Source organism: Calonectris borealis, chromosome 3, assembly GCF_964195595.1.
Source record: "Calonectris borealis chromosome 3, bCalBor7.hap1.2, whole genome shotgun sequence".
NCBI lineage: Eukaryota > Metazoa > Chordata > Aves > Procellariiformes > Procellariidae > Calonectris > Calonectris borealis.
This window is the reverse complement of record NC_134314.1, coordinates 122,449,916-122,467,675: the sequence shown is the minus strand read 5'-3', so window position 1 is coordinate 122,467,675 and position 17,760 is coordinate 122,449,916. Positions and strand designations below refer to the sequence as shown.

The following is a 17,760-nucleotide window of genomic DNA, read 5'->3' as shown; positions in this document are numbered from 1 at the left end:
AATGTTTTGATTAGTATCTTGTACTTAATATTTCCTGTATTTGCTTTAGATTGCTTTTTTCCATTTTTTTACAGCCAGCTAATGGGGAGTAAAGGCATCTTTTTTCACCAAAACATTTTTCTTCTTGAAGATCAAGGTTATATATCTGAATTTTTTTTTTGTTCTTTTCTCAGGGTAGAGGATATTGGACAAGAGCAAAAAACCCCATACCTATGCACTGTTTGGGTGTTTTCTTTTTAGTGATTTTTTTTTTCTGATCTTAGATTATAATACAATAGAATTGGGAAAAACTGCAAGAAGGGCAGCAAAGATGATCCAAGGTGAGGAAATGCAATACAAGGAAATATATAGATATATAGATATATAAAAATACAGGGAACAGTTAAGTGTTCCAGTCTTCGGCCTGGAAAATAATGAATTAGGGAGAACGTAACAGAGATCTACAAAATCATTTCTTCTCTTCTGTTCCAACTTGAGAACAAGAGGGCATCAGATGAAGGTATTGGAAGCACCAAGGTAGTTAGCAGAACTGTGGAACTCTTTGCCAAAGGATAATGGGTATGATAAAAGCTTACGCTGAGTCCACAGAACTGGACAAGAACATCGGAGAGAGTAATCCAGGGAGGGGACAGAATTCACAGAAATCTCCTTTGGTTCAATAAAGACCTGAGCTGAGAGAGCTTGGAGTCTGGGAGAGTGTTGGGGAAATAACCACATGCACTTTGCTCTTGTATTTAGTCTTCCCTTGCAGTCGTTTATAGCGACTTTTACATGCAAGGTGTTTAGGTATATTGACCTTTGATCTTACCCAGTATGGCCTTTCTTATCATCATACTTTTCTGAAAGAAGGCTGCACTGTAAACTGAAAACTCATTAATATGTCAGAGAGAGTCGGTGTGTTTCAAAGATTGTCAGAGAAAGTTCTGCACTTTGTAGATTGAAGGATCTATCTTTCTCTTCCTGTTACTGCACTGATATTTGCAGAGACTTTAGCAATTGCTATCCCTGTCTTACATGGGACATTTGCAGCTGCAGCACCAGGTGGGTTGAATGTGTTCTCCTTATTTTACTTCTTCCCTAGTTGCAGCTCCTATGTGAAGTTATTTATGGTCTTGGATAGGAAATGAAATAGTGTATTTATTTTAAAGATACCCTTAATAAAGTGTTTTATATAGTTAGTATTGTATTGAAAAGCAATACCATTTATTTAAAACAACAGGAGAGTTGCTTAATTTGGTGTATTTTTGTGAAAAGAAAGAGTTTGGGGTTGGCTTTGAAAACAGCCTTGACCTCTAACCTTTAATTAATATCTGCCTTAATTCATTCTATTTCTTTCTCTTGCTTCCATCTTGTTTCCATCTTTTGTTTGTCTCTTGTTTCCACAATTTTTTTCATTTTATGAAAAGAAAAAAATATTATGAAAATTACTCTTAAGTGTGTGTAAAAAAAATAAGTGTGTTTGCATGCAGAAATGTTGACAGCTACTATCTTGCATGCCTATATAAACTATAAAGGTCTTTCTATAGCATCCAAGTAGATCTGCATGGTAATTTTGCTGTTGGCACTTCAGTTTATGCAGACACATATATTTATGCAAATTTAAAGTTTATCTTTGGAGTTTTCATTATATAGTTAGGCAAAAAGTCAGTATCCATTAATCATGTGTATTTACAAAGTGGAATTGTGTCTCCTCTTTCAGTTTATAAAAGCTGGCTGGAAGTTAATAGGCAATTAATCTCTATCAATTAAAAATGAAGTTTAGGATACTAGTTTGATACAGATGTTGCAAGTTAGGCAAGATGAACCCCACCTTTAATTTCTGCTTTGATATTCACTTGAGAATATCAAAGTGACTCTCATCTAGGCCAGGGAACATACAGTTACCTTTTGAAAAGAGCCCTTAGCATCTGTTTGTCCCAACTGGGAATTCAGCATTTTTGCAATCCACGCAGAGTGATTTTGAAAATCTAAGCACTTACCATTTTGTGTTTGACTGCCTGGTTCTTTTTTACAACATCTGTTCCTCCTGAAGGTACTCTTTCTTGTGTGCTCTGTATAGTTTTTTAAAGCTTCTGTAGTCACTTGGAAGCAGGAATACAGAGGATAGGATATCAGTGTACAGCTTCTTTGGACCTGTTTAAGCACTAGGCACAGTTGGAATAGGTAACAGGTAGGTTTGGGGTTTTTTTTGAATGCTCACTGTTTCAGTTGAAATTTTCTGAAGAATAAGTTTGACTTTAAATTATCTTCTCCCATCCTTTGTGAACATGGCAAATAGGATTTCTGTTAGAAGTATTTTATAGATTCTGTGGTCTGCATTTAATGGATGCTCAAATTTGTTGCATTGAAATGTCTAAAATACCAGAGAAGAAATTATTTGGTCAGTATGATAGACCTGACTTTTCTTAGGTGTCTGACCTTTACAAATATGTGTGTGGGATAGCTCGAAGACTGTACTGCCTGGAATATGCTACAGATAAAGTACAGGAGTCATCCTCTTCTGGTGAGGGCAGTTTAACACAATATGTGCATTCTGCTGAAGTAAAGCGTTTGCTAATAATGTCTGAATCTGGTCATATCTTTTGTGTTTGGCTAAATGTTTAGTGTAGTGTGAATACTCCTTTAGGATTTCATTTTTTCAGCTTGGGTACATATGATTGCACATATCAATTGCTAACATACATAGTGGGCTGCGTTGTTTAGATGCATACCAGGTCTACCTCTTGTGCTTTACGAAAAACCACATATGCTGCATTCCTGTTGTGCTTGTTGTCCGTGTACAGATAATGCTCTGTCTGTGTGCAGCAGTGGTGACTCTGTGTTTGGGACTTCTAAAAAAAACTCTGAAAATCTCTAGGTGTTACAGGGGCAGAGAATCTATTTTTTTAGACCTAAGTACTCTTGCTGGGCAGTAATAGGAGTCATGAGATTGTTGGTATGTTTTAGCAGGCACATCAGCGTTTACATCAGGACTCTTGTCAGCATCTTAGGTTTGAGGGTTTTTTGTGTAACTGCATAGGAGGCGGAAAATAGCTTGATTTAGTAAAAAAAACCCAGAAAACCCAAACCAAACCCTACTATGAAAATACAGGTAATGAAAGTGGATGAAAAGGGAAATATGATTTCTAAGGGGAAAAGAAAGACTGTATCTATTTTTTTAAATTAACTAGGTCTGATAGCTTCTTTTGACTTTTTTTTAATTAGCTCAACTGTATATTAAATGAGATGGAAAAAAAAGAGGATTTTATTTTTATTTTGAGAAGAAATGTCAGGTTCCTTAAAAAAAAGAAAAGGAAAAGTAAGTACTCTTTATTAAATGTTTCTAAAGAGAGCAATATTGTTTTGGTTACAATGTGAGCAAGAAAGAATAGGGATTTGAAATGAAATCTAAAAGCAATATGATTTCCCTAGAAATGTTTAGAGGAATTTGCTTAATTGCAACCAGAAGTTTGACCTGGAAGTGTAACGCTTTGACCTTTTAGCTGTCTGGTTTCCTAAATGTGTTGTTTTGCTCTCTCTAAACTGTGAGAAAATCTGTTTTACACATCTTTAACCCTTGTATTCCCTGAAAGTCTCACTATAAAAGTCCCCAAACTGTGACCAGCAGTCCAAGAAAAACAAAAGGTGACATTACGTTTTAAGAAAAAAAATCGTCATAGATATGTGTTGAACATTGATGTCCTTTCTATTTTCATTGTAACTGGAAGTAATTGTGTGTGTAACTTCATGGTTAAATATGAACAGGAATTTCTTTTAAACGTTCCATGTTACCATATTACACAATAATACTCTCCTTTGTGTTCTTTTGTTCTTAAGTTTCATTATCATATGACAAAGGTAGAGAGAAAATACAGCTTTTTAAATTGCAAACATTTTTGTGGGTTTATTTATATTTGGAAAATTTTTAAAAGGCTTTACAGAAATCTATCCAGATAGAGATAGATGGCCAATTCCTGAAAGAAGTTATGCATACTTTCTTTGTGTAAGTAGTTCAGTGAGAGCAGTTATGTGCATTTGATTTGCCATTGGAGGTATTAGATGTGTTGTGTTTATTACACACTGAGTATTTCTATTGACTACAAAGGCACAAGTGGCAGACCAGAAACAAAACTACAAAGCTTTGCAGGGCTCAGGCCTTAATTTATTAAAAATGTATAGAAGTAAATAAGAATGGAATAATACAGCAAATAATAAAGACTTTTACTTGAAAAGAGGAGGAAAAACAGTCCTGCGCAATCTTGAATATGTGTTGTGGGCATAGTAACAGAACTTTATGTATTCCATCAACTTCAAACAGATAAGAGATATTCTAATGCAGAGCAAATAACATTTATTCAGACAGAAACATTCTACCTGTGAAGTATTCACTATACAAATCCATAGAAAACAAAATTGTTTAAATGACAAAACTTGCTTTAGAGAGGATAGAAGGTGACAGCCTTGTATTTGTTTACAGAGTAGCTTTCTCTTATTCTTTTAATTAAGATACTTAGATTTCTTTTTTGTGTGTATGTGCGCATGTGGGTCATAGGATATGGGCAGTGCCTATCTGTTCTTTTCTGTTGTCTTCCCATGGCATAAGACAGGCTCATGGTTTTTGGTCTTTTGTATAAAAGACCTTAAATTTGGTACTTAATATTGAGAAATGAGATGTTCTGTGTACTTTTTTTTGTACTTAGCATCTGTTACACTGATGCCAGAAACTGCAAAATACTGAGTTGTGTAATTCAGGTGGTCCCTTATAACGTTGCATCCTTGAGTAAGCTAAAATGAGCAGTTACAAACCATTTTGCAGTCAGTCTCCAGCTCTTTGCACCATAACCAGCACCTGCTTCACTGCTAGAGCTGAGTGGCACTGATCAGATGATCACAATCATGGGTTGTTCTTGGTCTTTTTTGTGGTATCCTCTTTGCATCAGAGCTTGTGAGAGCAGAAAGAGATTGAAACTTATTTGGAAATAGAGCCTTTGAGCAGCTGGCTTAATTACGGTCTGTTTGCCAGCATTTAAAAAGAGAAAATACAGAAGACTCCATTGTGGTGACTTTCTACCTATTTGCTGTGCTCCAGAACTTCCTTATATTCTGAGTTGTTATAAACCTAACAAGAGTCTGTTGTGTGAAAAGACAAAAACCCGTGAACCTCTGGCACAACTTGCTTTATTCAGACAACAGTGTGAAACACGTGCTGGTTCAAGTCCACACGTGTCTCTTAGAACTCACTTTCTTTTGAAGTGTCCTCTAGATGGTAGAGTAGAAGAAAAGAGGAGTCATGATCATTAACATCTACCTCTTAGCTCCACTGGGCTATCCTAACAGGAATCCTCAAAAAAGAAAGACAAGAACATTTATTGCTGCCATATATCAGGATCAGCTTTGAAGAAACTTCCTTTTCATGTTCATGCCATCTTTTTAAAGTTCTGCTGAAGATACCTGCTGCTAGCTTTTCTTTCCCTCTCATTCTCTCCTGTCATGTCTCCAGTGGAAAACTGTTGGGCTTTTTTCACCAAACCCATAGGTTTTGTAGCCATATAATGCAATATATTCCTGACATTTTTAGTGACCCTTGCCTAGAGACCTTGTTACTGGTAGAAGATGAAAGTCTTGTCAGCTGTGGGAGCTGTAGGGTTAAAACCCTTTCCTCTCGGGGAAGAAGTTTTGCAGAAGTTATTTCCTATTGCCAGAGAAAAAAATAGAGCCTGGAGATGCATGAAGGGTTTGACTGACTTTATTTGAAAGTCTTTCAGCATTGTAGTATTGGCACCCATGATTATGTTGTTCTAATAAACAATAAGGGGAACCAGTCATGTCTCTTAAATTCTGAAAGGCTCATTTCCACATTTTGGTTGAGTTTTGTGCTAGAAGAGATTTTGCTTTATAGAGATTCCTGACATTTAAAATACAAAATCCTCCCTTTCAATTATTTCTTGACATCAAAAAATTTCATGAAGCTCATGGATATCCTCAAGGAAAAAAACACAGAGGCAGTTAGGTTGAAAGGATGTATTTTTTGAGAGAGGCATGTGCTTTAAAGGCAACTGTATGCATTCCCTAGTGCCCTGAAGTCAAACTTGTCAGCATCACAGTGTCTGTGTTTCGTTTTAGCTAGAATCTGCCTTACTTTTATCACTGTGAGGAATTCAGTGATGTAAGTAAGAATGCTCAGCTCGATGTGCAAATGTGGCATCAGACAGTTTTTAACTACGCTGCTTCTTCATGGCAATACAGCCACTTTGAAGAGACTTTAGATTCTCCTCTGCTGCTGACTTGTCAGACAGCATTTACCATGGGGTTTGTTTTCCACTTCTCTCTGCCTTTTGGCTGGTAGCGACGGATGCCTTTCTCAGCCTTTCTCTGAGTTGTCGGGATCGTTCCAGCGGTTAAAAAAGTTCAGGCACGTGGCTTCCTCTGGAATACCATTTATATGTTCAAAACAGTGAGGATTCATAAATAGCTTTCAGTTCATGTGTTAAAGCCCATCACATGCAATTAATAATATGGTCATTGAGTCAGAGATCAACAAAAGGGTGAAATCAAATCTTGTCTCCTGTTAGAAAACAGTTGTCTCTGGTAATGGTACACTGACCGTCAAATATATTGCTCTACGTTTATCTGCTTGAATGCATTAGCAGGTGGTGCTAGCTATTACTGCTTATACATTATGAATGGGTATTGCGAGACTGTATCTTAAGAGCTGTTTTCCAGGACTGGATCAGCTTGCCTCTCCATCTCAAGTATTAGTGAAGGGAAGATGGTCTTTTTCCTTCAGAGCTGGTATGTTCTCAGGACCTCCATCAGGTGCATTTCTCATCTGGTGGCCAGATGGTCTCATACATGCTTTTCTTCTCGGTTCTTTCCTCCAGAATACCCATGACAAGCAGGCTAAGAAAAGACTTATCCTGGATCCAGTTTCGGAGTGAACCTCTCCTGCTAGAGGAGAGCCCTACAACACTGCTCTTGGATTTCATAAAATGGCTCAGTCCAGTTTCACTGTTAATGGCTCGTATTCTGAAGGCTTTAGACAGTGTGCCATATCCAGATACCAATGTTCTTATAGCAGAGAGGATTCTGCTAGGCATATGTCATCCTGTCTTGATCAGATTCATTTAAAGGTTAATGTCTGTCTTCCAGTCAGGGACCCTGTTCCCTGATAGGAACTAAATCTTGTCCCCACATCCTTGACGGGACAGATCTCTCACCTATTTGTGTTGGCAACTGACCTGTGTTCAGAAGATTAGCAGATAGAAGAATAGCACTAATACTAATAAAATTGTGAAAGAGTAAGAAGAAAAAAATCAGTAATCTGCTTTTGTCTGTACTTGGTTTAAGCTGACTGTAAGGCACCCTGGAAAAAGACAGAGGCAAATTACATCACTGAATTCATTTGCAGGTATAAGAGTTTGCAAGATCAGACCCTGCAGCAGTACTCACTCCCTCACTCAATACAGCACCCAACTCTTGTTTTGTGTTGTGTTTTTTTTTTTTTCTTTTTTTTTTAAGTCCATATTTTATGTTTATAAATTTAATGGCCTGAATGTTTTTTCTTAGGTATTAAACGTTTTTTTAAAAGTTTATGGGCTTTATTTTACATTGATCGGTACACATTTTCCTGTGTACTTGCTTGTGACTATCACTTGAAATAATGAAAATTTAAAAAAAATAATTTAAAAATTCTTTGAACTAAAGGCAGAATGGATGGAAAGAATGGATGCCATCCTGAGCTGTTTAAGTTGTTCTGAAACCCACTATTTGGTGTATAAAAATTTGCACTAGGTGAAGATGCTGTTGTCATTAACTATGAAGTTGATATGTTTTTGTTTGTGTGTGTGTGTCTGAGATGATACAGAAATTCTGTACCCATTCTGAACAGCAGAAAAGGCTCAGGAAGTCTCGATAGCTTTTTGTATCTGCTGTCTTGCGTCTGCTGTCCCTGGTCTATCCTAGACTTGGACTTAAACTTACATGCCAACAGTTGGTTTTGAATCTCTTCTAAATTAGAAATGGCTGGAGAAATACTCTGGAGCACATGCTATGAACATGAACATTTTTGGGGGGAAGGAAAGCTGCACGATTAACAGGTGCAGAATGAAATGTTCCTTTTTTGTTTTGTTTACAAACAATCAGGAATTTGGACTTGGTGGTGAATAATTTTAAGTGGAGAAATAGGACTGCTAAAAAGCAGTGTAATAATATGTCTGTAGAGCACTTTGAAGATGAAAAGCTCTATATACTGTAAACAGTATTACTAGTATAGCTTAATCTGTGTGGAATAATTAATCTAGCATAAGCAAAATGTAGATTTTTTTTTTTTTAATGTACAATATAGTGCTTCAGAAAGTCTAATGCACCTGTGTATTTACTTTCACATTGTAATGTAAGAAATTCATCCTCTTATTTTTTTTAATATCTGTGTGTTGCAATGATTTACTTTGTTGTTACTTTCCAAATGTAAAGGCAGTCCTAATCCAGAACAACCTGTCAGAAATGTGAAATGTCTAGGCTGGGAGGAAAAATAGGTATTCTTTTAAAGACACTATAAAAATACTGTGCAATGAGAAATAGGTGCCTGTCAGATATGGAAATGTTTGGGGGGCAGTTGGCCTTCTTAGGCTTGTACTGTGGCTTTGGAGAAGACTTGACTGAATTTAGTTACAAAGCCACGCAGGTGCCAGATTGCGCTGGGAAGCGAACACCTGCCAGGCTGCTCCAGATAACTCAGCAGCTCAGAGGCATTTTCCCAGGCTCCCAGATGAATGGTCCGTAATAGCCGTGGGAGAGGGCTTCCCACTGCTCCACGCTGTACCACAGCCTCTTCTTGGCAGCCTTCTGGAAGCACAAGTCAGCTTGGCTGTGACTCCTTTGGAAAACAAGTGTTGCTGGATAGTCTTACAGTAAAGAGTCAGTGTCTGATACTTCCTCTCAGTGTCGTGGGACTATGAAATATAACAAGCAGGGCAAATTACCGTTCCCTTAAAAGGCAGCACTCACTGGTGCGTATTTCAGCTGAAACTGAACTGTGGCTTTTCTAGAACCACTTTTATTCAGTCACATTTTGGGTTTGGGGTTTTTTGTTTGTTTCGGTTTGTCATTTTTTTCTCGTTTGTCTTTGGAACCTGGATCTGATGATTTAGGTGCACAGTTTTGAAGTAAGAAAAACAAAACTCCAAATCACTAACAACAATTTTATTTCTGCTTCTGTGTTGGTAATCTACAAATGGAGCTTTGTCTATGTTGCATGATGAAGAGGAAATTGAAGATTGGGCCAGCTGGGTTTGCTGAGCCTAAGATCTGCGAACTTTCTCTCTACGTTACCAGCTGCAAAGCACTATATGTAGCTAGAGGTTAAAACTTCTATGGTGTGCTTAAAAGGAGTTAGTGATGGGTCATTTGGTACATGTCAGTTGGTCCCTCCTTCCAGATATCATGAACAGCAGCGTTTGGTCCTTGCTGAGTATACACTGGCTGTCTTCCCTGGAGCAATCCACAGCTTGCCCAAAGCCAACATTAGTATATGCTAGTATATAAACAGTGTTGATGGTGGACAAGTCTGGAATTGAGAACAGACTTAGACTCATGCTGAGTAACTGTGTAGAAAGTTTAAAAAGCTGCAAGTCGCATGAGGTTGTCGGATAAGAAGGTTTTCTTGTGGGGCATATTTTTTAGTTTCTTATTTCATGAAGCAGAATTGTTAATTGGATAATATATTTCTCTTGAAGGAAGCAGAAAGAGGATATCACAGTTTTTATAGTTCCGTGGTAACTCTGGCAACTTAAAAAGTAGGGAAGTTTTGCGAACTCCAGCTGACTACGGATTAGATCAGATGTCATATACAAGAGGGTTTCAAAACATTTGATGAGCGTAGCTATGTGATACTTGCAAAATATAGGTATCTTGAATGTAATGCATCTTAAAATTTTTCCACAGTTAGCAATAAGTAACAGCAAATCATCTGTTCAGGCTTTTTCAGCCAAGTCAAGTAGTAAATAGTGACAGAAACTGAAATTATTTTCTAGTGTTAGTCCCTCTGGGCTGAGCTTATTAGCTCAGGTGCAACTCCCTGTGAAAGCTTTATAAGACTTTGACTTGAGCTGACACTGCAAAAATAGTGTAGAGGTGTCTTGATCTCTTACGTAATTATTTATTTTTAGATTGAGGTAGGTGTTCTCTTCCAGAGAACAGTAGCTAGCTGAATCAAGGGCCTTTAAGAGGAATTTGAAACTTTGTTCAGGCCATTAGTCAATCAAATATGATGAAACACTTAACCTCTCAGAGAATACTAGGATAGCAAGAAAAATAAACAGATATACATGTCACTGATTCATAAAAGAATTTCAGGAATGAAGTATCGTGCTTTTCCCTGTGAAAAGCAAAAGATTCACCCTTTTTCATTTCATTCACACTCTCAAGAAAAATACATGTGGAATATCCCAGACAAATGGAGGTGGAAAGACTCTTTTAATATTTACTCTCTGTTTGAAGATTTGTTTGCAAAGTTGTACTTTTAGGAATGGTACTTTTGCAGCATTACGGAGGTCACAGTGGAAGATTCTATTATCACACTAGTAACTTATTTATATACAGGGCAAATTCTTTCATTTGGCTAACCCTACTAACAACGTTAAAGAATTGTGGATGCCAAACTGGAAATAGCTAAAAGTAATTTTCTTTAATTGTGCTCGTAAATATACAGTTAATAAAGCTGGTGGATTACATCCAAATTTTTCTCTAGCACTCATCATTTTTAAGGGATGGTTCAACTTGTCACATCTTGACTTGATCTCTAAAGGGAAGTCAAATTTTAGGTATCTTCCTGAGGGGAAGGAAAAAAGATGGCTGATAAATTTCAAAGGGATTGATTGTGATCAATAACTATAGTTCTTAATGAGAGGTGATGCTGAACAGCACTTGATGGTGAGCTCCAGGAGATCTTGTACAAGTAGGAGAGTTGTAGACTGTGCAGGAGAGGACATGCATTTTGGGGCTTATACTTAGAAATAAGGCATGCCTTGGCACTTGCTCAGTAGAGATGGAGACTGGAACAAGCAAGCTTTCCTTCTTTTTAAATGGTTAGATTAGAAGAACAGCAGTAGCACTTAATTTTCTAACTTTTCTGTGGTAATTGCACCTAGGGTATCTGACTGTCTTGGAAGCAGCAATAATTTAAGTCTTGCAAAACCCATCAGACTTATGGGAAATACCACTAACCCTCTTTTGCACATTCATTTTAGTGAGGTGTACAGAGAGACTATGGAGGAGGAGTCACAGATCCTAACTTCTTTCAATTTCAGTGGGAGTTAGGTTGCTAAATACCTTTATGAATCAAGTCCTAACTGATTTACTCAGGGTCATTTGGGAATTTAAGTAGAACAAAAGTAAAAGCTGATTTCCTTAGCTGTAGTCTAATAGTCTCTTCGCAGTAATATAATCCTTTCTGTCCTTTTCTTATGCTCCTGGTGCACAAGGATTTCTATCGTTCTCAGGAATAGAAACTGAAGAAGCCTCTGTGTGTGTTACAGGTATCTGCGGGGTCAGCCAGGCTAGCTCTAGATACTGTCTACTTGTAGATACTGAGGAGTTTAAATGTATGCATTTCTCACTTAATTCAATGGAATTGTAGATAATTAAGACCTTTCATGTTTGTTTGTGGGTTTTTTTTATAGCCAGCTTTTCTTCTGTCAGCTTTGAGTATGTCACCTTTCTGTAGAAGGCAGTTAGGTAAATGGTCATCTGTAGTGTTCTTGTAGAATATGTATGAAAACATCGTAGTGAATAGGACTGCCTATTGGACTAGTGACTGTGACACTAGGCTATTGAGCGGATGACATCTCTGATCAATTAATTGATTTAAATTTATTTCTGTGGTTGGATACCAGAACTTCGTGGTTAGTAATTTGTTTAGATTTTTCCCCCATTTCAGATACTAATTTCTTAAGACTTCAGTTTGAGCAGTTTCTTTTTAAAAATATTCCCTTAAAGTTACATTTTCTTGTGTATTCTTGAGCTGCTGCTGCTGCTTTCTCTCAATCCTATCTTCGCAGATGTGCAACACTTTGAGACCAGAATGCTCGAGATACCCTTACACTTATTATACCCTTACACTTTGTTTTATGTTGCAGCCAACAGTTTTCACATTACTGCCTACTTTATGAAGAGATGGGTTAATCTCCGCTGTGCTGTAGGGAAACATTACCGTGGTAAGAAATCAGTTTCTTATAGTGTTACTTAGAATTTTGCGTTTCTGGGAGGGAAAAAAGGGAACATAAACTAATACTTTGTCAGATTTTGGTCTACTTAATCAAAATTTATTTCAGAGCTCGGTTTTGTTTTTTTTTTTTTTCCTAGAGGATGTTTCCTAAAAAAAAGAGAAGTGTTTCTTAACATATGATGGATTTTTTTTAAACTTAATTTTAAATTTGTGTATGCCTTGCCCCAGGGTAATCAGCTAAGCCACACCAAATTCTGTAAGTATGATGAGACTCAGCATTTTTACTGAGTCTCTGCAGGGTGAATCAAGCAGAGGTTGCAGTATGAATCACTTCATTATTGCTCGAGTGTCTTGTGACATCAACGGTATGGTACAAGTGTATGCAAGAAAAGGCTTTCATTCACCTCAGTGCTATAAAATCTTTACATAGGTGATGTCATTGGACCAGGTCTTTTTTTCATGTTTTCTCAAGCCAGGATGCTCTGAAAGGAAGTGATATCAATCCTGTCCCGCCAACAGCAATAAAAAGGAGCTATAACGATCGCTGCCCTTTGTGTTGAGCTTTTCATATTTTAAAAAAAGCAAAATAAATCAATTAGGTGCCCTTAAAAATATAGAATACTTGAATGAATATTTTAAAAGAATTTCTTATTTTTATAGGAATTAATTATATTCATAAATGTTTAAATCTCTCTTCAAATGCCAACTAGTTGTTTTCTAAGTCCATATTGGTTGAAGCGATTGGAGTGTTGATTTTAAATATTTCATCAAACTTGTTCTTCCAGCCTCCTGGAAGAATAGTTAGAATAGAATAGCAGAGTGTCTGCATTGGTATCTCAACATTGGTTTCTGTGTTTTAAATTTGAACTCTTTTTAAGCATCAACGAATATTTAAAGATACTTTCACTTTAGCCAGCAAGAGAGATAGTGATAAAATGTAACAATAAAAATGTGTAACTGGAATGAACTTGCTACTAGTGCTGCCAAAAAGAGAGGCTCTGATGCTGCAGTCAAAACTTTGCTTCCACATGAAGTTCCTAACAAGAAAGGAACTTAATTTTGCTGGGTTTCACTCCCAATAAATAACAAAATAAGCACATATCCTAAAAAAAATAAATAACTTGGCACCAATGTTTCCTTTCTGTAAGATACACCTAGTACTTCACAAACAAAAACCAGATGTTGAGCCTAATAGAAGAAGAATCTTGCATACTTTAATCAGTGATGCTCACTCAATATCTAAAGTAAACTTACCTAAGAGGTTATTTATTGGAACCCCACATAACAAATTCAGTCCTTGCAACAGTTGTCCAGCTTTTCTTTTGTAGGCCATTTGGAAGATGTCCGTAGGCTGCTCGCGGTTTGAAAGCCATTGTACTAGGCCTTTGCGCGTGGCTTTTCAGGTCTCGAGGATACAAGCAGAGAAAGAATACCCTGGACATAAGGCACAGCATGAATACTTCCTTGGACAAAACTTCCTTAGTTTTGCTAACAGAGTTGATATTTCTGAAAGGATTATGAAAGGCTCATACTCATTATCAAGTTACAGTAGTTTAACAAGCTATTGTGCCAATACAGATGCATCTGAGGTCATGCTTTTTCAAGCAATGGCAAATGCAAGGTAATCTGTTTCAGCATCCCCATCTTTCATTGTAATGACTCTAGAAAAGTCACTGCTGGTATGCACTCAGAGGGGTTTGTTGGATACTAATGGAGATACGCTGTGGGTGAAGAAGCAGTACCTTGTAGAGAGGCAGTAACCCATATGGATGACCTGATCGTCACTGGCAAATTATGCACATCATGCCTATACTCAATTCGTTGTGAGGAGATACTCTACCAAAAAAATCTATGAGGTCAACCTCATGTTTTTTCTACATGCCTTGGCTCTGTCTTGTCCCAGAAAATAGGGTGTTACCCCTTGCTTTTGAAGTATAACAAACTTTAAAAATTACTAACTCTCTTTTTATAAAACCAAACCAGAACAAAAACCAACAGCAAAAAATCTGAGCTGAAAATATGAAGATAGTAATCTGGAAATAATCTGATATGTAAAATAACAAAATATCCAGCTGTGCTCTTTTCATAGCATTGCTAGGTACTGAATAAAGCTTTGTCTGGTCTATTCTAATCTGAGAACCCTTCAATTTTTAATCCTCTGTAAATAGAAACTTTGTTGTGTTCATAACAAACCGTGTGATCTTGAGTAAAATACATAATTCGGCAGTAGTTAACCAATTTGTTTAATGACTTCAAAAATCACTGTAGTCAGAGTTTGAAACACTTAGCCTTATGCTGAGTTTTTATGCCAAGTCCTGATTGAATATGTTGTGCTGTATTACAGAAAAAAAACAGCTTTTGTGATGAAAAGACTCATCACCAGAATAGCACAAAAGAAATCATCGTTAAGTGGTTTGTCTGTTGGTTCTGTCTGGTATATTTGTCCAGGGGTGTCAGGTGGACTAATTTGCAGCCATGACTATCCTCTTGGGAACTAAACTTACTCTGACTTATTGATTTTTTTTTGAATGGTTTAAAAAACCAAAACAAAAGGAGGGACGGGATGTTGAAGAGAGTAAGTGAGAAACTAGTGGAGTGCATGAAGTGAGTTAGTGTGCAATTTAAAAAATAAATTATTTTGTTTGCTAACAAAATATATATTGTCATTATGTGTGGTTTTGAATATGGTTATAATTTTTGTAATCTTCTTTTCAATTATTTTTGTATAGAGCTACGTGTGTTTCCAGACAGATTTATAGTTTGTGTCAGTAAACTTGAATCTAATCCAAGTGCTTGGACATGTGAAAATGGTGTATTGGTATGTACAAAACCATTCTATAAATTTTCTGTTTTATTTTATAGTGGTAAGATGAATGTTTATATATAGATGTAGTTATCCACATATTTGTGACTGTCATCTTGGAACCATAAAGTCACATTAACAATTGGGCCAAAGTATTCAAAAGGACATCCTGAAGTGAGTCGGAAGCAGACAAAAATGGGAATTTCTTGAAGCTCAGCACTTTTTGAGCCATATAAGACTCAGACAAAATGACCATGTATTTAGAAAGCTAGGTATGATTTTAGCACCTTGATTTAAGGATCTTTTTTGGCTTTATATTTTGTCCTTGTAACATTTTACTTTCCAAAATTATAATGGGCAGTTTTTAATGTCCATGGGTTTCTTGTATGTTTTCTTAGCACTTGTTCTGCAAAACAACTCAAATGGATCAGTGCTAGCCCTGCTGGGAAAAAAAAATCCCCAAGCATTCATGGAGAAAAAGGCACTGGTGTGTAGTTAAATACCATAAACAATTCTACTTAAATATTTCATCCTGAAGGCTTTATCAGGGTCAAAGGCTTATGAATTTTATGCTGCAGTTAACTGCTGATTGTTTCAGGAGTGCTCACATTGACCCAGGTGGCCTGCTATATGGCAGGCAATCTCTTCTGTGCTCACAGTAAGAGTCAGAATTACACGCTGAGGTCTATGTATATTTTAGTAGTTTATCTTAGATGTATTAAAGGATATTTGACCCTTGAAAAAGAAGTTTTTTTTCTATTCATTCAACTTAGTATTTTTTTAATATCAAGCAGGCTGTTTTTATTTATTATACTAAATGCAGATTGTATTATCTTGATTTCTAGATTGGTAGGTTTCCTTAAATTTCAAAGGATCAAGCAAATGTTTTTCTCTCTCTCAGGAAAAAATCTAACTGCTTTAGAAGTACTTTGCTATTTTGAAAATTATTACTTTCTCGGTATTGTCTTGAAAACTACTTAGGTGCTTTAAGTAGAAAATCCTATCTCTGCATTTTGACTGAGAAATAATGATCTCTTTTTTTCTTGCGTAAGTATCTCTTATGAGCTATCCAATTCCCCCATTTGGTATTTTTAATCTTTCCCTAAAATAAAAGATGAGAAGTTTTCTTCAGTTTCTTTCACATGATTCTTTCTAGTAAGCAGAAGGCAAATGAAAAATGTAATGTTATGGACTTTAGCTTGACTATTTCAAAATTTGATCTTGATCTGTGGAAACTCCTTGTTGTTTAATAAAGGGAGTTTAAACACTTTTATGTTTAAAAAAAAAAAAATCTCTTAGTGGGATCGTAACCTAGTCAATAACAAAGTCTTGGGAGTTTGCTTTACTTACAGATGCAACATGTGTGCATAGAACTGGCTGGAACAGTCAGTGTAGTATGTTGCAGGAGAGAGTAAGATAAAGTTACCGCTAAGCCATCTTCCCTGATTTGAAGAACTAACAAGATGTGAACAGACCCTCAGCAAATGTTTTGGAGTATCTTTTTAATTCTTACCACTCTAACTTAAAGGGTCCACTCCAGACTGTTTTGTTGATCCAGAATTTCTACAGCACGTTAGTACTGAATTTGTCATACACTCCAGTTCAGTACTTTGCCAAACTGGGGGAGTGTTTGATTGCCACTGAGAGGTAATTTCGAGTTTTTGGCACTTCAGAAGTAAAGGCTAAGGATCTGCACTTTGTGTGTGTACTTTTCTCTATGCAATTTAGCAGTGAGTATGCTTGAACTCTAAACTAGACTACAAAAGACCACCCAGAAGACCTTTCCGTTGATATACTCCAGTGTATTCTGTCATGGGCTAAAAATGGGGCATATGTTTTGTTTTCCTCTGTATGTTGTTTGGGTTTGAATAATTTCATAATGTTGCATGCAAGTTCTTTTAAACTTTTAATCAGCTCACACCCTTGGTTTTGAGGGCCTATCTGTGTTTTATAAAAGTAGTTGACTATATGTTAAGGGAGACTTTATCACTTTTCAGTGTTGCTGAATGTCACTGCAATTGACTTAATCGACTTAACAATCTTTTTTTTTTTTTTTTTAAACTGCTTTTATGCTGGTTTATGGTTTGGGTCAAGCTTTCATTCCTGAGCTCTGTCAAGACAGGGCAGGCTCAATGCCCTGCTTTCCCATTACTTGGAACCAGTTTTATGTCAGCCTGATACACACTTCTTTCACTCACTGCAGTTCTTTCTTAACATGTCTTCAGCACTTTATTCTTTTGCCTTTTCACTGCCTTTTAGGCTATTCTCTGTATCTCTAAAATAGACTGTGCTTAAACCAAGAGTTTCAAGGGATGTAGCCAGATATGAAATGAAATTCTTATGTCCTACATCTTAGGAAAGATCATAATTAGATTGCTTTTGAGATATTCACAAGCACAAACCTTAGCATCAGTTGCCGAGAGAAGCAATTTGAAGCCTTCTGTGACGCATCTTGTAAGACCAGGGAAAAGGTGGATTAGGCAGTCTCTGTCGAATTAGCTTTAAGCATAAACTAATAAAAGAGTTGAAAGCACTTCTAAGGAGTAGAGCTGAAATAAAATAGAAGAAAATCTATTGATATGTACTTTTCTATTTTCTAGAATCTATTTAGAAACGGGTGTTTCTGTGGTCATATCTAAAAATCAGGCTGCAGGCAGTAATAATCATTTTGGAAGAAGGGAAATCTCTATTAAAGAAACAATACAACAAGTTATTGAAAATACATAAGCAGATTGGAAGTCTCAGGGAAAATATG

At 36.6% G+C, this 17,760-nt stretch overlaps 1 protein-coding gene across 2 annotated transcripts in view; it reads left to right on the top strand.

The window, feature by feature from the left end:
• SLX4IP (SLX4 interacting protein) overlaps positions 1-17,760 on the top strand; it is an 81,597-nt gene that overhangs the window by 50,274 nt on the left and 13,563 nt on the right. For both annotated transcript variants that reach the window (XM_075147718.1, XM_075147719.1), the window contains 2 exons: positions 12,114-12,191; positions 14,932-15,020. In XM_075147718.1, coding sequence (XP_075003819.1) covers positions 12,114-12,191; positions 14,932-15,020 — 167 coding nt within the window. The remainder of the gene's footprint in view (positions 1-12,113; positions 12,192-14,931; positions 15,021-17,760) is intronic.